The 22,867-nt window shown below is 41.8% G+C and overlaps 1 protein-coding gene across 6 annotated transcripts in view; it reads left to right on the forward strand.

The window, feature by feature from the left end:
• pcnt (pericentrin) overlaps positions 1 to 22,867 on the forward strand; it is a 34,148-nt gene that overhangs the window by 320 nt on the left and 10,961 nt on the right. For 2 of the 6 annotated variants that reach the window (XM_037125577.1, XM_037125581.1), the window contains exons 2-40: positions 920 to 949; positions 3,230 to 3,406; positions 3,904 to 4,047; positions 5,268 to 5,417; positions 5,541 to 6,439; positions 6,533 to 6,892; positions 7,214 to 7,601; positions 7,847 to 8,209; positions 8,294 to 8,512; positions 8,928 to 9,023; positions 9,443 to 9,562; positions 9,722 to 9,977; positions 10,188 to 10,267; positions 10,408 to 10,684; positions 10,960 to 11,060; positions 11,215 to 11,326; positions 11,519 to 11,645; positions 11,864 to 11,983; positions 12,071 to 12,149; positions 12,896 to 13,000; positions 13,406 to 13,517; positions 13,603 to 13,643; positions 13,736 to 13,870; positions 13,960 to 14,230; positions 14,343 to 14,415; positions 14,556 to 15,009; positions 15,136 to 15,333; positions 15,445 to 15,516; positions 16,216 to 16,320; positions 16,662 to 16,814; positions 17,504 to 17,650; positions 19,270 to 19,430; positions 19,696 to 19,868; positions 19,975 to 20,156; positions 20,283 to 20,445; positions 20,652 to 20,894; positions 21,356 to 21,588; positions 21,819 to 21,926; positions 22,523 to 22,543. In XM_037125577.1, coding sequence (XP_036981472.1) covers positions 920 to 949; positions 3,230 to 3,406; positions 3,904 to 4,047; positions 5,268 to 5,417; positions 5,541 to 6,439; positions 6,533 to 6,892; positions 7,214 to 7,601; positions 7,847 to 8,209; positions 8,294 to 8,512; positions 8,928 to 9,023; positions 9,443 to 9,562; positions 9,722 to 9,977; positions 10,188 to 10,267; positions 10,408 to 10,684; positions 10,960 to 11,060; positions 11,215 to 11,326; positions 11,519 to 11,645; positions 11,864 to 11,983; positions 12,071 to 12,149; positions 12,896 to 13,000; positions 13,406 to 13,517; positions 13,603 to 13,643; positions 13,736 to 13,870; positions 13,960 to 14,230; positions 14,343 to 14,415; positions 14,556 to 15,009; positions 15,136 to 15,333; positions 15,445 to 15,516; positions 16,216 to 16,320; positions 16,662 to 16,814; positions 17,504 to 17,650; positions 19,270 to 19,430; positions 19,696 to 19,868; positions 19,975 to 20,156; positions 20,283 to 20,445; positions 20,652 to 20,894; positions 21,356 to 21,588; positions 21,819 to 21,926; positions 22,523 to 22,543 — 7,248 coding nt within the window. The remainder of the gene's footprint in view (positions 1 to 919; positions 950 to 3,229; positions 3,407 to 3,903; positions 4,048 to 5,267; positions 5,418 to 5,540; positions 6,440 to 6,532; positions 6,893 to 7,213; positions 7,602 to 7,846; positions 8,210 to 8,293; positions 8,513 to 8,927; positions 9,024 to 9,442; positions 9,563 to 9,721; positions 9,978 to 10,187; positions 10,268 to 10,407; positions 10,685 to 10,959; positions 11,061 to 11,214; positions 11,327 to 11,518; positions 11,646 to 11,863; positions 11,984 to 12,070; positions 12,150 to 12,895; positions 13,001 to 13,405; positions 13,518 to 13,602; positions 13,644 to 13,735; positions 13,871 to 13,959; positions 14,231 to 14,342; positions 14,416 to 14,555; positions 15,010 to 15,135; positions 15,334 to 15,444; positions 15,517 to 16,215; positions 16,321 to 16,661; positions 16,815 to 17,503; positions 17,651 to 19,269; positions 19,431 to 19,695; positions 19,869 to 19,974; positions 20,157 to 20,282; positions 20,446 to 20,651; positions 20,895 to 21,355; positions 21,589 to 21,818; positions 21,927 to 22,522; positions 22,544 to 22,867) is intronic. The other 4 variants (XM_037125579.1, XM_037125578.1, XM_037125580.1 and 1 more) reach the window with 4 other exon arrangements.

Raw genomic sequence — 22,867 nt, forward strand, 5'->3', positions numbered from 1 at the left:
CCCAGTTGTTGTTGTACGTTTTGTTTGTCGTTGCCTGGATGCAATTTGTCTGTTAAATTGCGGTTACTTCAGAGTTTTTACATTTGCCGCGCATATGCCGCGGGTTTATCATTAGCTGAGATTGCACTTAGCAAACGATAACAATAACTTTGGTTAATCGGCTGATGAATTGAACCACTTCGTTTACACCTGGCAACAAACAGAGCCAGAACGACGTACTTCTTAACAAAGATGAAGGAAATTTGTTTCTTTCTTGCAAGTTTCTTTTTTCATCGTGGTGCCTTCACGTTGTGCAGGTGCACACAATGTTTTCGTCGGACTTCAGTTGAGCGTTTTTGCATATGGTTGTCGTTCATGAAGTTATTGCATAGTGCTGCATTTGGGGGAAATATGCATTTGCAACCGAATATAAAAGCACATCTTCATCAGGCATTAACATTAATATTACAACTTTCATCAAGGTAGATAAACTACACTACATGAATTATCGCACAGTCTTCAACAACATTTTTTAATGTGTTCATAATACAGTTTTTTTTTATCTTTTCTTTAACTAATAAGTGATACGTTTAAGACTTGATTAAGATGTTTATGATATATTTCACTAGTATGGGAAAATTGCTACTGTGGTGTTGCCAATTATGAAGGCAAGCATCTGTTCCTACTTCAGTGGGAGGCCATATTATTAATGGGCCACTGATCAAGAATGGCCATACCCTGTATTGACAACCAAGGCCATTTATGTGAAAACTACATTTGAAACTAGATCAAAGTTGTCGAATGGATCTTATTTTATTTCTTCGACATTGTAGTCTACCTTCAGGTCATAGTGGAGCTCATTCTAAAGAAATAGTGGGCACATTGGTATGATGTAGATACTTAAGGAATAACTCAAGTGAACCTCTGGTATTCCTAACAGAAATCCTCCAACATGCCAAAAAACCAGTCGGTAAGTATAGAAACTGGTGGTGACTTTACCATGTCATAGCACTGTGGGCTGGTGGAAATTATGTCTTTTATGATTTCTATCTTTTCACCTTTTGTTTGATTTCAATTGGGTGGCCAAACAGGAATTACTGCTTCTCTTCTGCACTACTATGATTGCTGTCAGTTTTTGCAGTAAAACCCACTCTGGATGAAAGAATGACTCTCAATTCAAATGATCACGGCAGTGAACGGTAAAGGAAAAGTGTTTTGCGTCATTCATTTCGATTTTCCTACGTAGCCATGCATTGTGCATAGACTGTCATGCAGGTTGCAGACCATCAGGTGGTGCAGTAAGCCCATGAGAATTGGAGAGGTTGAATTTGTTGGGCTTGCATTTCACATGAATAGTGTTGCCATGGTAATACAGTGCTGTCAGTTTTCTTTGCTGTATCTGGTGCATCAAAAAGGTCTGAGTTTTTTTTCTGTCTTTTTTTTTTTTGGGCCACACCGTAAGCATGGCTCATATATATACACACAAATTTCCCAGAGACCAATGCAAACCCGCTGAAATCAAATGCAATGAGGCATCTCCGTGTTAACATTGCTGAGAACACAACAGCAGCAGCATTCAGTGGTCGACTAACATCCGATGTGGCCACATAAGCTCTAGCCTGTCAGTTAGTCAGACTCTTAGTGCAGAAATGCCTTGGGCAACACAGCTCATCTGGCTAATGTGTCTTTCACATGTTGTTTGTGCTGTAGCAGTCAGGCGCTTTAAACAGGGTGATGGAATAATACAGCGGGTGGAGTTTTAAGTGATCAGTGCGAAAGCTTATAAAAATGAGGTGAGATTGAATTGCTGCAAATTTGAGGTAATGATTGTGTTAAGCAAAGCTTAAGCCTGGTTTTAGGACCTAAGCAAGGATATTAATGTTGTTGCAGTTGCATTGCTTGATGCTAAATGAGAGAACAAAGCAAATCTGCAATTTGGTTTTATGCGAAAGCATGTCATCAGAATATAAGCACTGGCATGCATACACACAATGCTGTCAAGTGCATGTATCTGAGTCATCACGTAAAGCAACAAGTAGCTCTCCCAGGGCCATGTAATCTCAAATTGAATTGAGCATGCACACGCTGATGCTGTTTGCCTCACACACAGCCTTGTCTCCTCCTCTCCATGTGAATGCATCTCAGTCTCCACCCTCTTTCCTTAGTCTAGACACATGCGATCCTCTATCCAGAGTTTATGGATCTCTCTGCACTGTGTGTTAGCTGTGGTAGTGAGTTTTAGAATGAAAGGTTTGGCACAGACAGAGTCCCATTGCCTTCAGACCGCAAGATCTACATCTACTGGACAGTAGAGCATCAACCCTGATAAAGAAGAATTGACAGGTCTGACCACCAGCAAGAAAGGAAGTCGATGATGGACTGTCAGCTATTGATGGAGGGCTTGATGAGGGTCCCTGTCATATTGTGAACTGCTGTAATCTGATTTAAGCAGCTTAAAGAAGAGAGACCGGCTGAGAGAGAGAGAGAGGCAGCGATAAAAAGAGGAGTGTTGCAAAGAGGAGTGTTGCAAAGAGAAATGCCCTGAGATGGATTTTGTACCAAATCGATCCCTGTGGAATTCAAGCTAAATGTTGTGACTTAACAGGGGATGGTGTTTCTTAACTGTGAACTAACTTTTCGGCGTCAGATTGTTGACTTTTTTGTGATTTCATGATTTTAAATAGGACTTTGTGATGCTTCAAAACGCTTCAGTCGGTCAACCTGTCTCTGACTTTCCAACATGCTGAAGAATTCTCAGTGACTGAGATGGATTTGTACTTTTCTTCTAACCTTGTGCCGTTTCTGGTCTGCTGGTGTCACTAAAATTTGCACTTCTCATGGGTTGATATAGCTCTCTGGAGATTTGAGAATATTTAGCAACATCACCTCATTTCGAACTTGGATACCTCATCAGGCTATTTTGGGTGTGAGTTTGGGATTTCTTCTCGCTTCATTGGACACTGTCTTTTTTTTTTTTTTTGCACAAGTCTGACTCATCAAAATAAGGGATGCCAATCTTTTTTCCTTTCTACAGTGTGGACTGTCAACAACTTGCACACCCAGGCATTTATACTTTGCACATGATTTCCAAATGATGTTTTAATTACTCTTTTTTTCAAGTGAGGAGCTAAATCTGGACTCTAGTACTCCCTCACCCTTGACCCCTGAGCTTCATCATGCTGATAGTGTGGTGGTGCTCAGTGGTCCTGACCTATGTGTCCATCTACCTCTCACTGTCCTTCCTGCGCAGCTTGCTAGTTTCCGACAGAAGCGGGCGAAAGGCGACGGTGCGGGGGCGCCGAAAAAGACGCAGAAGAGGAAGGGCCAGGCTGTCTCGCAGAATGACAGCGCAACGCAAGACCGCCGCATAGGACCAGCACTTCCTACAGCCAGTGATACAGAGCTGAAAAACAAAACCAACCATGAGGTATAACACAAACTGAGATGATCATTGATGCATCAGTAATAGACTTACAGAGGAGACAGAGGAAATCTGATTTGTGTGGAAATAAGACTTTGGTTTAATTAAAACAGCTGGTCATTTACCTCACACAAATTGCTTTATTAAATGACATCGCTCAGAGAGGGTCACACTACCTGACATCCAGTCTTTGTCTAATTTTGTTTGGTCATTGTATGGTTTAACGTGTGGTCCGTGCCCCCTGCTCGGTAAACATACATTAGAAAAATGGGTCACTAACCATCATGTTGCCTGTAGGGCATGTTGTCATAGCAACCTGGCCAGGATTAACTGTGGCACTATTTACTCCCCCCTTTTTTTCTTTTTCTTTTTTTTTCAAAGGAAAAGTTTCACCCACAACATGAATATTTGTTCTGCATGAATTGCATTTTATTTACATTGTTATCAGGCAAAGTGAGGGGGGGAAAAAAAAACCTATTTCCAAAATGATTTAATCCTTATAGGAACCCCAGAAGCCAGAGAAATCAGAAGCTCCGCAGAACCAACGTCAGAAGGATCAGCACCCCACCCTGGAGCAAAGCCTGTCCCCTGTGGAAGATTTTAGAGAAGAGGAGCTGGTTGCACTCACTGGAAAAGAGCAGCTCAAGGTAAACACAGTCAGTGATTATACATTTATAAACAGAGGATACAAATTCCTGCTTTTTTAGAGTATGATGTCATTTATCATAGAGCATGTTGAAGCATCTGATGAAAACAAGTTTTTTTGTGTGGCTTAATTTAGTAATTTTAAGTCCTCTAAGTTGTTCCTATTGGCATTATCTGGCTGTCGCTGTTAAAGCCCCGACGGGGCTTATGTATGATGGGTTTAATGTCATGAATGCATACTTGCCGTTATAATCCGAGGCCCTAAATTCACACACTGAAAACTGGTCTCTGAGACTATTCTTTAAATCAGGATTTCCATTCTCATGCCAGGTTGCTGCATATTTATTTAGATTTATTTGTTCAGATGGATTAATTTGTCTTCATGCTTTGTTTACCCATAAGGCAATGGAAGACTTGTCATCGCGTGTAAATTTATGTGTCTCTCTGTGTCATCACCAACCCAAGGCGAATGAAACACTGTCTGTGCAGTGAAGCAGAAAAGCATAGTTTGTCTATATTATATGTGTTGTGTATGTAGAGGGTTTTTAACTTGGTGTCTCAATATGGAAATACTGTAAAATGTCTAAAATTAGATTGAATTCAAGGCCTCAGATTGGCTTGACCATAGTGTCAGACTAAATATGTTATCGGTTTTCTTTTGGTACAGTGTTTTTTGTGTTTTCGCGTTTGTTTTTTTGTTTGTTTGTTTTTTTTTAAACAATTATTCTTTAAATGTGGAAAGATATGTAATGCAGGCAGGATAATTTACAGTTTAACAATACGATTTATTTTCTAAAATTACGGTAACAAACTTAGAAGGTAATTTGGTTATTATAAAACTAACCCAAGCATCTTTGTCTGCAAAATAACCCCTTGTATTTTTTAAATTCTTTTTTATCAACACATGGCAGACAACATCAAGGCTGATACCGGTACATCTGTGATAGTGCTATACTGGCCAATAATTGTACGATCTAGCTCTAGTTTTGGGGCAGGATAAGATGAGGGGTACTCAGTTTGTTGCAATCTGCAATCATTCCACTAAATGCCACTAAATCCTTTACTTTAGATTTAAATCTTTGGATTGCACAAGGTAGATGTAAATGCTACTGTATAGTCTCGAAATGTGCTGCATAGCGCCTTAGGAAAGTGTGTGTGTGTATGTAATTAGTGTTTGTGTATGTGTTAATTGAATTGACCTATACTTTTATTGCATTTACAGCAGTTGCAGGAGGCTGTGGAGAAGCGTAATGAGATAATCGCAAAGCTCAGCTCCAACCTGCAGGAGGCCCTGGCCAGCAGGGACCAGGTACAGCTGGAGGCGCAGTCACTTGCTGGACAGATTCAGGCGCTGCAGAGACAGCTACAGCAGGTAAGTGCCAATCAAAGCTAAATCTGTGGCAGCACAGGATTATTTCTGGCCAGAAATGTGCACTTAAATCTTCATATACACAGCGTTTCAACTTCCATATTTTCTGAATTGTCCTCCTCACAGACCAGTGTAGAGTTTCTGCGCATCAAAAGTCAGTCAGGGGTCGAAGTCCACGACACCCATCAGCATGGCGACTGGTTCCAAGATGCAGACAACCGTGTTAATGAAGCACCATCAGGGGAAACGGGGGTTGCAGGATCTTGCTCAGAGTCGAGCACTGACATTGAAACAGACAGCGTTCTGCACAAACTGAGGGCTGAGTTGGAAGAAGAAAGGCAGAAAAGTCAACGGATATGTGCTGAACTAGTGGAGGAGATGGAGAAACACCAACATACGCTTTCTTTACTGGAGAAGGAAAAGAAGGGCATGGAGGAGGAGCGAAAGGAAAGGGAGGCACAGATGCAAGACCTCCAGACACAGTTGAGCTCAGTTCAAAGTCAGTGCCTTGAGATGCAGCAGTACAAAGCTGAGAAGGAGAAGCTGAACAGAGAAGTTGTGGAGCTGAGGAATAGGCTTCAAGAGGGCGAAGATGCAGGGAGGAGATTCAATGAGGAGGTGGCCAGCTCTGCCCTTCACCTCCAGAGCCTTGAGGAAGAGAGACAGAGGCAGGAGGAGGAGATTCAGAAGCTCAAAGAAGAGCACAAGGAGGAGGTGGAGAGAGTCAGGCAGCTATTGGAGGAGAAGGAGAAACAACTAAAGGTCAGAGAGGAAGAGGTGATGGGACTCAAATCCTCTAAGAATCGGCAAAACCAAGCAAAGGCCAGCCTTAGTTCCGATGAAAAGAGTACAGATGAGGCTAGTCGGGAAAATGGACCTGATCACGACAGCATGAATGTATCAACATCTGGAGATATTCTGATGGAGCGCTACTTATCTTCAGCTCCTCTTGCACGTTCACAATCTTCAGTGGTCAATGAAAGCTTTGAACACTGCAGTCAGCTGGACATCTCTGCAGACTATAGGTTAGAGAAGTATTATTTCTGCTATTTCTGTGTGTATTTCGGCTTTATTGGCTAGATAAATCTCCTTAATTGTCCCTGTGCCTCTCTTCACAGTTTTGAGCTGAACAGTGAGGTGTTGGGAGACGAGCCTCTGTTATCAATTTCAAACCGTTTCCATGAAGAAAGCGACAACCTCCACAACAGCTCCAGCCCACGCTGCTCCCCTGGCATCCCTGTGGCTGATAATTCCAACCCTCAGTCTTTAACTCAGTGGCTTCAAAACTCCACTTCCGGCGAGCTGGAAATAAGTAAACTGTCTGAGGAGCAGTTTGAGGAGGCAGACCTTGAAAAGGAGCTGCTGAATCAGCAGTGTGGTGAGCTCCATGAGGAGCTTGCTGCCAAGGACAGGGACTTAAATGTGCTAAGGGAGGAAGTTATCAAGAGTGCTGAAGAGCTGGAGGAGGCCAGGAACAGGTAACGTACTGAAATGAACTCAGATGTGTGGTTTATTTTTCCCTGATACGTTTCTTTGCATAACTTTTTCAGCCTAGGATATGTTCGATTCTTATAATAAATGTATTATGAGGGCTCCAGGGTGCGGCTGATTTGGTCAAATGTAGCTTATAAAAGTATTTATGAGGTTATTTAAATTTCTCATCGAGTCTACAGTTATCTGCACCCTCAATGAACCAATCTACTCATGAACCATGTTCATTAAAAATGGACATTTATTGTCTCATGCGAAGGTAAGTGTTTTAATGGCTATTCATTCTTAAACAATCTCTGTATGTTTAGGTGGGCCCAAGTAACAGAAGAACTCAGGCAAGCTCTCTGGGAACTTGAAGAGGAGAAGGAGAAGAGGAGACATGTTGAGGAGGAGATGAACTTGAAAGCCCATGAACAAGATAACCTGAAGAACAAACTCAGTGCCTTAATGGAAGAAAATGCAGTAATGTTGATGGGAAAGAAAGCTACTGAAACCCACCTGCTGGTCCCTGCAACATCTCAATCAGAGGAGGGAGATAAACTGGTAGGGGAGCTAAAAGATGAGCGGGAGGAGGAGGCTGCAGTCCTGGCTCATCAAAAACAGCTGGAGCTACTGAAGTTGTCTCTGCAGGAGATATCAAAATCTACCAACCAGGGCGCAAAACTCATAGTCGACAAACATCTGCAAATACTGCAGGTATACTTGTTTTTTAAGTTGGTTTGTGTGAGCTTAATGTTGCATATTAGTCTAGTCGCACAGATTTTTTTAACCCGATTTGATTAAGACATCATAAATCAGCATTAATAGGTTTGTTGTTAAAGGCTTCAGACAGAGGAGGAAATAAATTGATAACAAAGGAAGAAAAGGAAATTCTTTAACTTTTGTACATTGTTTTAATTTCTCTTAAGGCTCATTCTAAACTTTTGTTGTCCGTGCAATAGGAGACACAAACAACGCATCAAACCATGGAAGCCCTACTTGGTCAAAGGACTATGGAGCTGGAGGAAACGTTAAAGGAGCTTGAATGTGTTAAAACAGAAATGAGAACATTGTGTGACACATTGGAGAAGAACAAGGATAGTCTGGACAGCGCTGAGAAAGAGAAGATCGAACTGGAGACTCAGGTCCTTTGTTTGAGACAAAACCTGGCCAACCTGGAGGAGGCCAAAGCCCAGGCAGTGCAGGAGAGGGAGGAGCACAGGAGAAAAGAAGAGGAGATGGATGAACGCATTAAACAAATGGAACAAGTCTTAGAGGAGGAACTGGAACAGTTCGAGAACCTGCTAAAAGCCAAAGATATTGAGGTGAGATATAAAATGGAATAACTGTTTATTTGCTTAATTTCTACCTGCAAGAGATTAACATGCTATACAAAATAATTTTCACAGTTGGCTGAAGGGAGGGAGAAATGGGAGGAAGAGAGACTGGAGAAGGAGAAAGAGCTCCTTGATGTGAGGCACCACCTGGAGGAGCAGAGAAGGGAGAGGGAGGAGGAGGTGAAGGCTCTCCTGGAGAAGCAGGAAATGGTTGTTGAGGAGGCTACACAAAGGCTCAAGACATCTCACCAACAGGAGATGAAGGACCTGATGGAGAAACATCAACAAGAGGTGAGATTTACAAGCCACACCAGCTTGAACAGTTGATAATTTCACCGTTTATGACTGAACTATTTATTTTTAAATATTAACTATTTCTTTTGAACTCCTTGGACCCCTATTTGCCTCACTTCAGTTGCTTATTTTTCTATTATGTATTTTATGTGTTTATGTATTACATAAAGTAAAAACGTTACTAATTGTGTGGTGTTGAAACCCAAAGTTTCTTTGGCAAGTTAGCAGGAAAAAAATGTGTCAAAGGTGATTCATTTTTGGTAACCTGGTAGAAGAGCACCACTTTTAATGGATGTGTTCTCTTATTTGATCCACTTTCAAATTGAATATGTTATTGTAATGAAAAGTAGAATAAAACGTCCAGCCTTCTCCTCTTGTGATATCCCTGATTTTTCTCTCTGTAAATGTTTAGATTACTGAGTTAAATTCTCACCTGGAGTCAGAACTGCTGAAGCAGCAGGCCCTTACAGAAGAGGAACAGAAGAGACAGATCAGCCTAATTAAACAGGTAATTAAAAAGTCTGAATATGAAAATAATCACTTTTTCAACGAGCCTTCAGAAAAATAAATTTGGGGAAATTTGGGAAAAGTGGAAAACATTTCCCTGAAACACCCCTCTTTTGTTTAAATATAATTGATATATTTACTTTTTCATCGAATTGCTCCCCCTGTCTCTTATCCAAGATGTAAAAGCATCCCATGTTATAAAAAGATTACTCTTAGAGATTGCATGTAGTTTGTATTTTGAAATGACTATAATGTTTCTTTTGAGTGATACTAAATAAAGAAAATAAAGTGAATAGTGTGCTTGCATACTCTTACACTGTCAATAAGAGTAGACACTCCCCTCACTGAGTTTGTCTTAATGCATTCTTGTACTAGTTTTTGTGTTTAGCTTCTCATTCCCCCTGTTATGTCGTCCCCCAGGTGACTGAACGTGAGCATGAGAGGATGCTTTCAGAGCTGACTGCCAAACACAAGGCGGACCTTAATCAGCTGAGGGAGAGCATGGAGGCTGCCCACCAGGTCGAACTACAGCAGGCCCAGGTATACTTTATGTGTACATGTAGACATCTTGAGCCAGGGCATGCTGCAAAAATATAACTTCTATCTCTTCCCTTTTCCTCTCTCAGACACTTATTTCATAGTCAAAGTAATTTTGTCTTTGCAGTTACGTTTACTTACTTGTGCTTTTATTTCCTTCAGGTCCAAAAGACCGAGGAACTTGAAGCTGTGCGTCTAAGCCTGACCAGCGTCCACTTGTCCCAGCTGGAGCACTCCCATGTTAACTTAAAGCAGGAACAGGAATCTGCTCTCACCAAGGCCCAGGCATCCCTGAGGGAGACATTTGCCCAGGAAAGTGCACTTCTGCAGGCCCAGCATCAGTTAGAACTGGATCAGATCAGACAGCAGAATCAGGAGCAGCAGGAGAAACTGTGCGAGCGGCACCGAGAAGAGATGGGTGAGTGTTGTTCAGTCGGTGTTCTTGTTCGTGTTTTTGCCCTCAGGTACACTCAACACACTCAACAAGTGTGCCATTATGGATGTGGGTGAGTCACCCTCATTGCCTAGATGCTTCTTCAGGACAAAATAGAACACAATAACGGATGTAACCTTCAAATTCTATGACACGTGTGAATCTTTTCATTTGCTTTTACATGTGTATGTTCAGATATGATGAAGCAGCAGTGGGAGACTTCTGTGGCTCAGGAGAGATCTGCCATGGAGAGAAAGCAGGACGAGGAGAAACAGGTCAAGGTTTAGAGAAAATGCCATATTATTGTTGAAAGGCTTTTTTTACTGCCATTTCATTGCATAGTTTAAGAGTTATACCATATTGGATTCAGTTTGATTTCACATTTCAAATCATCTTGGTATTTTCTTTTTCACAGGCTCTAATGTCACAGTGGAATAAGGACGCTGAGAGCACCCAGTCAAACCTCCAAACATCTCTGACAGAGACCCAGAACAGCCTTACTGTAACCCAGGCTGAACTTGCCCAGACCAACAAAGCACTTGGTGAATCCCAGGAAGCTCTGTCTCAGACCCAGTCACAGCTGCAGGAGTCACAGGCCAGGCTTGAGGAACTCCAGACCTCCAGTAATGAGAATAGCCATAAATTAGAGGAGGAGCTGAAACAAGCCTGGGCTGACAGAGATGCTGCTGCCTGTGAGTTGCTTCCTACCGACCCTCCCTCCTCACTCACAGTGCTTACATCCAATAAAGCTGCACAGTCATTGAAATGTATCATCCATCAATTTAATTAGTCCTTCCTGCATGAAATTACAATCATGCCCACTTGCTGCAAACAGTCATGATTTTGAAGGCTCCCAAATGTATTTGAGAGCTTACAGATATCAGAGTTGTGGCCACTTACGTACAATATGCATGTGTTTTATAATCTATCTTATGCAAGTTGTTATTGCTTTGCTCACTCTTCCTAGGTCGTCTCGAGGAGTTGGTCTCTTGTCACAAGGCAGTGCTGCAGGAGAAAGAGCAGCAAGTGCTCCACCTAGAGGAGAAGGAACTTCAATTGCAGCAGGAGGTAAGTTCACTCAAACATTTTAATATGCAGCACATCTCATCTTAACAGTACTGTAGACAAACAGTACTGAATCTTGATATTTCATTTATGTAGCTAGTACTAGTCTGAGACCATAGAAAATTTACTAGATTGTTTTTTCCCCCCTGTGAATCAGGTCTTGCACCTACAGGAGGAGAAGACACTGCTGAAACAGAGCTCTGAACAAGAAGTAGGACAGTTGTGGACCCAGCTGGAGAGCATGAGGACTAGTCGCCAAGAGTTGGGAGGTATTTTCATTTTCTGCCTTTGTGTTGGTATTTATAATTAATTCTCAGGTACGTAGCACAGAAAATGTATTGCTTTCCTGACAATGGTTTAACTCTGTGATGTGATATGAGACACAGAGGAGTAGAGTACATATTTCCAGTGACTGTGCTCTGATCTTTTCTGTCTTTGTTGTCCACCTCATTTTCTGACAGAGCTGAAGGAGCAGCTGCTCGCGCGCTCATCCCGTGTTGATGACATTGAGCGCCTAAAGACGGAGTTTAATGATCAGAAACGCGAAATCCGTGAGCAGAATGAGGCTGAGCTGGAAAGCCTGAGGAGGTTAGAAGGCACCCGCACACATTCATGATGCTTTTCTTCTACATAAGTTGTAATTTGTATTGTTGGCCCATGTTTAAGATCTAATGTTTAGGGGGGAAAATTATATTCAAACTCAGGTTACACAGCATGTTAGCTTCTGTTAGTCAGCAAGATTGTCATTTTTCTGGCAGTTTTCTCATTATACCCTTCCACTGACCGTGCTCCTGATCCTTCTTTAGATACTTTGAGCAGCGATTGCGGGTAACAGAGGAGAACTACAGAGAGGAAATTGCTCTGCTCCAGCTAAGGCTGGTGGAAGGTGCCTTGGAGGAATCTGTTCTTAAAACCTCAGATGACAGGTATGGATGTCCCTATATGAGACCCGATACATGTACTACAAACTTTTATACAATTATTTTAACATCAGTGCATTTGTACTCTTTCAGTTTCATATCTCAAATCCAAGCTCAAGAGGGAAAAGATGATGTGCTTTCTGAGTCTGTCCTCAAACTGGAGAAACACCAGGTATGCACATACTATGTGAAGAAAGACCTGTTGTTGCTACATAAATGTGTGAATTGGAGTGCTTTTGCACATAGTTAATTTTTGAGCAAATTTGGCTGCATTATTTTTGATTGTAAGCATCACACTTTTTAATGGGCTTGGAAACCTGGCTCACCAGACCAAAGTTAAGTTAGAGGTTAAATGTCTTGGTGTCATTTTGGACTATTTGCAGACCATATTAGAAATTAGACTGCTGATAAAGACAGCATTCTTTCCTAATTGCCAGGGTAACACTGTTCTTCACAGAGCAGGATGGAAATGTCATACTTTTATTTCCAGCAGTTTTGTCTATTTCAATGTCCGTTTCTCTGGCATAACAAAAAAGGTAATTGGAAACCTTTAAGTAGCTCAGAACTCTGCTGCCAGATTTGAACAAAAACTTGGAAGAGAGAGCACATTCCTCCTGTTTTAGCCACCCTACACTGGTTTCCGGTTCCCACTCTTAATAGCATAACACCTTCTTAGCCCACAAAATGAGTGGAGAAACTGCTTTTATCTACTGCGCCCAAAGACTGGAACAATCTGCAGAGTTAGATTAGACATGCAAGAACTGTAGACTGTTCAAAAATTGGCACAAGTCCTACTTATGCAGACAGGCACTTGATTAATAATGTTGTTTCTATCCCCCTTTTTTAAAAACTGTTCTATGCATCTGCCTTTCTACATTTTTGTGAACATTTTTGTCTTTTTTGTATTGGCTGATCCAGGAAGTACTTGATAGCTTGTGCCTTCAGCTGGAGGAGAAACACAGCGTGGAGCTTGCCAATCTTCGAACGTCTATGGTTCTTTCCTTTAAGGAAGAGCTTCAAGAGGTTAGACACAAACTCAGGCCTTCAATCTATAATTCCTCTACTTTCTACTTTCACAACAAACAGAATAAGAAGTTAATATGAGGGAGGTTCTTGGCACACTGTACACTTGGGGTCATGTTATTTGCATTCAGAACTGCTTCAAAGGACAGAATAGTTGCATCAGTAATGAGAAAAAACACCTAAAGAAAGGCTCCTTTATCACCATTGAGCAGCAGGGTAATACCGGCATGAAGAGGGTGTAAATGTTGATTTATCAGGATCACCACACCCCCCAATTCCTTGTCAAGAAAGATGTGGACAGAGGGTTTACGGAGCTATTTGACTGCCTGATGAGAATTTCTGTGTGATTATGCAGGAACCTTTACCGTTTCATTTAATGTTTTGTATTATTACGTTGTTCATTAGGTGCGCTCAGACCTCACTGACCACTACTATGAAGAGCTGCAGGAGATGAAGACTCGTCATGCAATGGAGCTTGAACAACTCAGAGCCAAACTCTCTGACCGTCACTTACAAGGTACTTCTCAACTGCATATGTAGGGATACAAACATGCCATTTGATTTTGAGAATTTAAAAGATAACCCAAATGTCTTTGTCACAGAGCTTACCAAAGCTCATTTGGAGGCAGCACGGCAGGTTGAGGTGAGAAAAGATAATCAGATGATCAAAAAAAAATTAGACAATAACTTCATGGTCTATAGTTTATTGCAATTTTTTTGGTAATTTATAATTAGGTGGAGGTGGAACAGAGAATGTGGTGTTACACTGAGGAGCTACAGACAAGGATGACCATCATCCACACACTGGAGAAGAGATTGTCTGCCTTGAGTGAAGAACATAATGCAGAAATTCAAAGTAACCCGCAAAAGGTAAACACTCACGCACAATCCTGAATAATTAAAAGGTAAAAATATTCTGAAACACAGATTTAATGATGCAGATTGGGAATGAAAAGCAGGTTTCTTGCACATGTGTTCCACAGTTGAAACAGGAGTTTGCTGGGGAGCTCATTCTTCTTGAGGAATCTCTGGAACAGGAGAAGAAGCTTGTACAGGAGGAGATGAAGAGGTTGAGAGAAGAGCTCCAAGAGAAGCATGAAGCTGAGCTCTCTGCCCTGAAGTCAGACCATGACAGAGAGATGGAGAAGGAGAGGGCACATTTTGAAGAGGCACTTCATGAGGAGAAGGAGAAGTTAAAGTCTCTTCAGGCTGCACTGGACAACGATGAGAGTAAGTTTTCAGTAGATTTAGTTCTTTACAGTCAGATCAGATGTTTTGGAAATGGAATACATTAAAATAGTGGTTCTCCATAAACTAGTAATATGCTGTGCTTGTCTTTAAGGCCCAGAGGTTTTGATAGTGAGGCAGAGACTGGAGGCCCAGTATGACAGTGAGCTTCGCCAAGCCAAAGAGAGGTGAGCTTTATTGAGGCTGAAGAATCTTTTTTTCCTTGTTTGATTTCATGTATTTGACCTCAAAATATACATGTGTGACATGAAATGTAAAAAAAACAAAGTGTAACAATTTGATGCCTTTTTTTCTTGCCTGTGTTTAGGTTCCAAGAGGAGAAATCCATGTTGGAGCAGAGTTTGGCCCAAAAATATGAAACGTCTCTGGCAGAGCTAAAGAGCAAACATCAAACTGAGCTTGAAAGTGACAGAGCAACACTACTGAACAAACACTCCCAAGAGATGAACGCACTCAATGCCAAACACAAAGCACAACTAGATTCACTCAGTGCCAGTCACAGAGATCAGCTTACAGCTACGGCAGCTGAGCTCGAGTCCAAACACAACAGCGAGCTTGTTGCCTTGGAAGTGGCTGTCGATTCCAAACGAAAGGCAGACCTTGAAAGTCTGGAGGCCCTCTTTAAGGAGACCAGTCAGGCTCAGCTGGAAGCTTTGGAAGCAGAGTTAGCTCGCAAACACCAGGAAGAAAGGGATGAACTGGAAAAGAGAATGCTGGGTAATATGGACACTCTCGAGGCCACATACCTGAAGGAAGTGCAAGTAAGGACACAATTTATAACAAGTAAAACAAAGAGTGAAGCTTTATGTTGGCATGGTTGAATTAATTTAAGAAATTCTTCTCATGTTGTATTCACTTTAGAACTCTATTTTCCTTTTCAATCTCAGACACTGCGGGATGAAATGGTGCGACTTGAAGAGAGCCATCGTCAAGACCTGAATCGCCAGAATTTGGAACACAGGCAGATAATGGAGCGCCATGCCGCAGAACAGCAGTCGATCAGGGAAGATCTGAGGAAAGAGCTGGCTCAGGTGCACATAGAGAAGTTTAGTGCCATGGCAGCAGAGCTCAGCCATGTTCACAAGGTGAGAACGGGTACACAGCCATTAGATTATCTTTTAATTAAGGAGTGGAGCACAGGCAAGAAAAAAAATCTACTGCTGACTTTTATCTCAATGTTCTTGTGTATTCTACAGACTGAGCTGGCTGCTCAGAAAGAGGCCTTAGATAAAGAACACTGCAGAGCCCTTGAGACCCTGAAGAAGCAGGTACTTACACACTCATCTCTACTCTTACTACTGCCTAATCTCTCAAAAAGCTAAAGTCTCTTCTCACGAGGACACTGATTATAATGTTTGGACAATCTTAGTGCAAGTAATTGCACAACGTAGTAGTTTGTAGTCGACTTGCTGACATAAAGGGGGAAGAAAATGACTTAAGTGTGATTTTAGTTTTAACTTTAATTTAATTTAAAAAGTCTCCTTATCTAGTCATTAAAAAAAACAAAACAATGGTTCTCTCAGACTGAGAATATATTTGTGGTGGTGGTCTTAACATGAATGCATTATTACCTCAGATTTGCAGTTATTCCTAGCTTGAAACATTTTTTTCAGACTTTAAAAATCCCAAATTTATAAATGCAACTTGAGGGCATCTCTGTTGGGTGAGAAATCTGTAAGCAGCTACTTTATACTGGCTGGACAGAAAAAAAATTCTGTGAAGTTGGGCAATATGACACAATAAATCACTGGCTGCGTTTGACCTTAGTTTTTGCATCTGTTTGAGGAAGTACTTAAATTGATGGGTATTTAATTCACTGGATTTATCTAAAACAGCTGTGTAGTTATTGAATCTGAGCTTTTTTCCCCAATTCATTTTCTGAAATATGTCACTATACAATTATATCAGTTTTATCATATCAGTTAGCAGCATCTGATATGTCTTGTGTTTTGTCTGTGTTTTCTCAGGTTTTAGAACTAGAGCTACAACACAGCACTGCTCTTCAGGAGCTCTCACAGTCGTACACTGCTGAGAAAGAGCAACTCATCGAACAGCACCAACTGCAGCTGCAGGTGTGTGTTGAGCATGTGTGTAAGAAATGAGTCTTGTACTGGGTGTATTAACATCGAATGTTGTGCCTGGCGAGTTGTTTTTAGTGGAGTCCTTGTCTCTGGCTCTTACAACCCATTAGAGAAAGGATTACAGAGTTATTGTTCATCCTTTATAATGGTGTATTTGTGTTCGGAGGCACAGAGTATTTATTTTCAGAGAAGCACTATGACTGTGACCATTTGACATACTGGATGTTGTGGAATTAAACAAAGAACATGTCCCTACTTTGAGACTCAAGTCAGCCAAAACTAAAACACGCACAACTTTATTTATTAAAAGTCTTGGCTTTTCTCTGCTGCAGGAGTTGAGAGGAGTGTCTGCACGGGAATTGGAGGCATGTCGCAGGGAGCTTGAAGAGGAGTCGTCAAGGCAACGTCAGCACTTCTTGGAAGAGGTTGAGCTCCTCAAAGTCCAATCAGAGGAGAGACTGCAGGACAGAATCAATCAACTGAAGGTAAAAAAAAAACATGCTGAGTGATGAGGAAAAAGATGACTGTGTGGGCAGCTCTGTTTGCTACAGATCTTTAGTTCTTTCACCAGTAAGGCTGCCATATTTATGTGAAAAATACAGTATTATTTCCCGTTTTTATTTTAAGTTGTGTGATTTTTTAGTCAGATTGCCTGTTTGAAAGATTGTTATGTAATAGCTGTGGATTATATAGAGAGCTGTCGTGTTTGTGCGTGTGTTGTGGCATTGCCCTCTCTAAGCTCCAGCTGCACCAGTTCATTCATAGGGACAGCTCTTTCTGTTGGACTCTGTCCCATTGGAGCTTTTTTCAAACCCAGTTTGCACATAATCCCACCATCATATATGCAGAAGTGTTCTTGTCCGTCTGTCTCTCTGTTCTCTGAATCTGCCGGACTGTGCATGTGTTTGTGTAGTTGCCATCTGAACAGTGGCTAAATGGACGGATGTAAGCTTTTTATCCTCTGATGCAGAAGGTTTTAATGCTGAAGGTATTTTTTTTTTTTCAGACATTTGGCTTTTTACCATCTGAAATGTGCAAGCCAGTAGTCAGCTGTAAGCCTGTGAGACATGGTCAGACAGCTGAGGAACAAATAAACCTACACTGTAGTGCAGCTTTTTAAAATGGTGAGCTGCATATTTTAATTGACGGACCATTATTGTTGCTTTCTTTGAAGACGGAGTTTGAAGAGCAGAAGCAGGTGGAGCTTGAGGACCTGAGGCGGAGCTTCTCATCCGAACAGGAGGAGAAGGAGCGGAGCTACACCGGCAAAATGAGTCAGCTCACTGCCCAACTGCAGCAGTTAGATGCTGTGGTGGCCCAGGTACTACACACACCTGCACACATAAAAAAAAACCTACCTATTCTGGTGTTTTTACAGGTTTTACATTGTTATTTTCATAAGCTTGAATAAGGCAACACCTGTAGCTTCACTTTGCTTGGGACTGTAAAATGTGTTATGGTTCAAAATAAGTGAGATTAAGAAAAATTATATTGATTTATAGTATAAACTCAAGGCCAGTAGAAAATGGGAGGTCTGGGAATTGAGATCAAGCGAAGCATCATGCTATTGCATCCATGGGCTGGATTTGCCTCTTTTCCTTACATAGGATTACATCCTGAGAAGAGCTTATCATATCAAAGAATCACTGCACTAATCTGGAGTGTTTAAGATTATGTTTTTGTGGGCATTTTCTGCCTTAGAAAGCTGATGCAGAGACAAATGAGGGAGAGAGATGGATGGATTGGCGTGACTTGGTGACCGGCAACACTGTGGAGACCATGTGGGTTGTGTCATAACTGTTGTCATGGTTGATGCTCTGAACTGATGAAATGAGAGGTTGATGAGTAGATCTAATTATGGAGATTGGTTGCCTTTCTTTGTCTCATGTGATAGCAGGATTAATACCTTATGGTTTTAGACTGTTGGTTGAACAAAACAATTTTGTAATTTTTTGCTCCATTGACTTCTAATACTACAAGCAAAACATACAATTACACTTTAATTGGTTCCTGGTTGTTGTGATTTATGGATGTGAAACCTTAATAAATCTTGTTGGCATTCTGGCATAAACATGCCCAAATTACATGTATACATTTGTTTCCATGGAACCTGCCCGGGCTTGGTAGTGAGATATTAACCCACACTCACCCATGAGGGGAGTGAAGAGGAGCTTATGAGAGGTTGGGAGGGGGCTGTTGTCAGGGCAACAGCATTGTTTTGTCGAGGCAGGTGGCTACATCAGACGTATTTGATGGGAGGGAGCGGGAGGGAGAGGGAAAAAGAGAGGGAAGTCGTTGTGAAAGCAGAGGGAGAGCATGAAGGGGTCGAGGAGCAAAAGGTAAGAAACATTAGTGTAGCTCGAGGATACAAATCTGATAAAGGCTGGAAGTGCAGCAGGGAATCCACACGTTGGCTCGCCTTAATCCTACACTAACCTGGCTGTTAACTGCAGTGTCTCTGCCAAGGATGCCTGATTGTTACAGTTAGTACATGAGTGTATGTATGCTTTAGGCTGGTTAGAGGAGGAGGAATGTGTTTTTTTTCTGTTAGTTGAGCACATTTTCGGTAATGGTGCTGGTTTTTTGACTGCCAGAGAAATCCCCCTTAGGTACCGACGACATCTGGTTTTGATTTCTTTTTGAATACACAACATGCTTTCTGCTTTTGTCATGCTCTTGGCTGATGGGTTGTTGATGGATGTTATTTTATCCTATGCTGGAGACTATCAGATGGTTTTTGAACAGTGAGAATGAGTTGGCACTGAGCCAGTCTTTGACACCAAGAGAAGTTCAAATGAAGACCTCAATCTGTTGTTCCTCTCTCTGGTGCTCAGTTGCACTCGTGGGTAGTTTTTACAGAAGTTAAAGCACAAGTGGGAGTGGAGTTGTTAATAGGTTTGTGTTTATTGTTAGAGTTAACAAACTATCAATATTTTCCAGCTGCAAGCAGAGGTCGGCTGTCTGCAGGGAGAGCTGAAGGGAAAGCGAGCAGAGATGGAGACTTTGGACACTCTACTCCAACGAAGGGAGCGTGAGACTCAGGAGGGAGGAAACCTTCTAAAGATGCTCACTGATGACTTGCAGACTGCTAAAGAGGAAAGGTAAATGATGATCCATGTGTGGTCTCTGCTGTATACATTGTTTGATGTGTATAATGGTTATATAGTTATACTTTGTAGTGTGTATTTAGAGTAAGAAATGAATACTAAGAATATGCTAATACCAGTTAACGTAACCTGATGAATTATAGGTTTTTCAGGAAACCATTTTTAAAATTCTTTTGCGAGTATTGGTGGGGCTCTTCTCCTACATCGTCATATACGGTACTTGTTCACTCTTCTGATGTGTCATGATGTTTTTCCCCAGACGTAAACTGGACCAGGCCAACGAAAAGCTCAGGAAGGTTCTAATCGAGATGATTCGTAGCACAATTGCAACCGAAGAGCTGATTGGACAAAAAATCAGTGCCAAAGCCAAAACATCTGAGCAGGCAACGCAACAGAGGAGCTTAACCGGGAACAAAGATGCACAAGAATCAGGTCTGTAAGCCTCTGATTCATTCTAGTTGAGCCAGAAGTCTAATTTGCAGGTGTTTTTTTTTGTATTTACATCAATGCAATGGTTAATTTTGACTTGTTTTCACAGGTATTTCAGTCGCAGACTTGTCATCAGATGACCCTGAGCTGACCCACCTGCTCTGTGAGAGCCTGCTGGTTTCAGACACTCAAATCAATCCTGGAGGAGAAGAAGCAGCTCTGAACGCCTGCAGCAGACTGCGTCACACTGTGGACACACTGCTGGAGCTGCTCAACCAGGCCAACACACAGGTAAAGGATGAATACACCTAATGGTTTCTCAACAGTCAACACAAAAAACATTCAGATTGCTTTTTCCCCCCGTTTTATAGTATTGTCAGCTGCTTAATAATTGTGAGTTTCCTACTTTTTCTTTAGCTGAAGCAGACTCATGATGTCCACCTTTCTCTGGAGGAAAAGTTCTCTCAGGGCACAGAAGACTCCACCCGTCTCCTGGAGCAGCACAAGCTTCTGTTGGAGCAGCTTGATCAGGAGGCGAAACTGAAGAGTCAACTCCAGCTGGAGCTCCACAAGGCAGAGGGTGAGCAATGTTTCCTCATTTGTTCTGCTTCACTTGACTCATGCTGTAGGGGGAAAGTAGTCAATCCAATGACTAATAACACACCTTGCTCTTCTGCCTATGCTCCAATTTCATCATTTTCATAAAGTTTAAACATAACTTGGCTGTTTCTGCTGCTGTGTTTTTTCATTTCACATCAACTTTTTGACTTTGTGTGATTTGTTCAGGGCTTCTGGATGGCTACGTGGCTGAGAAGGCAGTCTTGGAGGAGTCTCTGCAGCAGAAGGAGGCACAAGAGGAGAGACTGGTGGAGCAACTAGAGGACCTGAAGGTGAAACTTCACCAGATGCAGGGCATCACCTCAGAGCTGGATGGCCTCAGACTGAAACACCAGGAGCTCAGCGAGGAGCACACGCGTCTCCTGCGCCAGAAAGAGCATCTCTCCGCTGGCCTGGGAGAGAGGGAGAAAGGTGAGCTGAGCGAGCACAAAAAGCACGAAATCACATGTCTCAGTCTGTATAAAATGTTACGTGACCTTGTGAGCCTGACCACACACTTATATAATGTCTGTGCTCAGATGTGTCTTTTCTCCATAGGCCATTGGCTCAATTTAGATCCTGATACAGGTTTGTGGGTCAGAGTGGAGTATGAGTGTGTGCTGAGGGGGTGGGGATGAATATGCAGTATATTTGCAGTGCTGTGTGAGATTGCTGTTTGTAACACTGACATTGCCAGTAGCTTATAGAAAAAGGCTCTTTGAGTGCTGTGTCATTTTTAACCTCTTCAAGAATTATCTAGTTGAGAGCTGTTAAAGAGAATGCACTTTCTGGAGGAAGGGCACAGTATGTTATAATAGCTGTATATTTTTAACTCCTCTTATACCTTGCTGTTTTTTCATGTTGCCCTAACCTTTCTTTGTATCTGTTTCAAGCTCTCCTGGCAGAGACGGAGCGTTTGGCCCAGGACAGGCTGCACTTGCAGCGGCAGGCAGAAAAGGACCACAGCTCTCTGTCCCTGCGCCTCAGGGCCCTCGAGAGAGAGCTGGAAGAGCAAGAAACCAAGGGCCTGGAGACAGAGCAGCACCACAAGTTCCACACTGAAGACCTCAACCAGCGTGTCCAAGCACTCGAGAAACAGCTGAAACATGACCGGCAGTTTATAGAGGTGAGTTTTAACAAGTTGAAATGATTTGAAAATGTAAAAATATCCTTTATTTATTAAATGTTGTTCTTCACAAATCTTCCCTCTCATTATCTAAACACTTAGAATTACGATCTTGCATTCTCACGTCACGGTCTTTCCAGAGTTATTTTAGAGCATCGCAGACAGTATCTCACATTGATGCTTTATGTAGCGGACGCAATCTTTCACATAATCTGTTCCTACGCATATAGGAGCAGGCTGTGGAGCGTGAACACGAGAGAGATGAGTTCCAGCAGGAGATCCGAAGGCTGGAAGCCCAACTCAGACAGACCGCCAGTGTGGATAACAAAGGACACAGGGTGAGGCCCAGTCGTTTGAAAGCAAGAGCATACTGCAACAGCTAAGATGATAATTCTCAACAGGATAATAATGTAAAAATGCCCCTAATTGTAGATAAAGATTTATAGCATTTGCAGTGTTTATGTGTGTGACTTTGATGTGTTTTTATTTGTGAATGTTCAATGCATTGCTGATTGGATTATAAACAAATTAGGTGTGTCACGATTCTTCAAATCCAAGATTCAGATAAAAAAATGATCTTTCAGCTGTGATGGCTTTGCATTAAAATCATTGCATTTGAATTTCTGAAGATCAACAAATCACTATTTTTATGCCCTGACAGCTGTCGTCTTCTTTAAAAAGAAGGTACTTGATAATAGCAGCTTGCCTTTTTCCTGTTGCCTTCTTCCATCCACTAAGAAAAAAAAAAACCCAAAACATTAAAAACACCTCAAATGAACTTTGAACAAATCAAAATCGTGACACCTCTACAACCAGTTAACTGAGGTGTATGTTGTAGTACTCAAAGAGGTTGAAGTGATGAATGCGTTCTTTGTTTAACAATGAGCCTGACTTTTGCCATGTGTTTATCCCCGTGCCGTACGGATTGCTGTAGTTTGAGGACTTGGTTCTGCAGGTATGAAATCTGACTGTAGCATATTCCTCTTAGCTACTCTGACTCTTCTGCATGGTGTGTATTGTACATCATTACTCCTGTGCTATCATCCATAGATGGATTCCTAGTGCTTTAATGTGCTTGTCCTGAGTTCTACATTCATTCATTCTATTTCATCATCCATTTGCTAATACCTATTTGCTCCTGTTTCGCACTTCATTTGTCTTTCACCTACATGTCTTTTCTCTCTGGAATGGCTTAACTTCAGTGTTCCTTACCAGTGGCTGCCGACCTGGAATGGCTTATTTGTCTGCAAATGATTTAGTTTCTCTATTCGCAAATCCC

Source organism: Acanthopagrus latus, chromosome 16 (genome assembly GCF_904848185.1).
Source record: "Acanthopagrus latus isolate v.2019 chromosome 16, fAcaLat1.1, whole genome shotgun sequence".
NCBI classification, from domain to species: Eukaryota; Metazoa; Chordata; class Actinopteri; order Spariformes; family Sparidae; genus Acanthopagrus; species Acanthopagrus latus.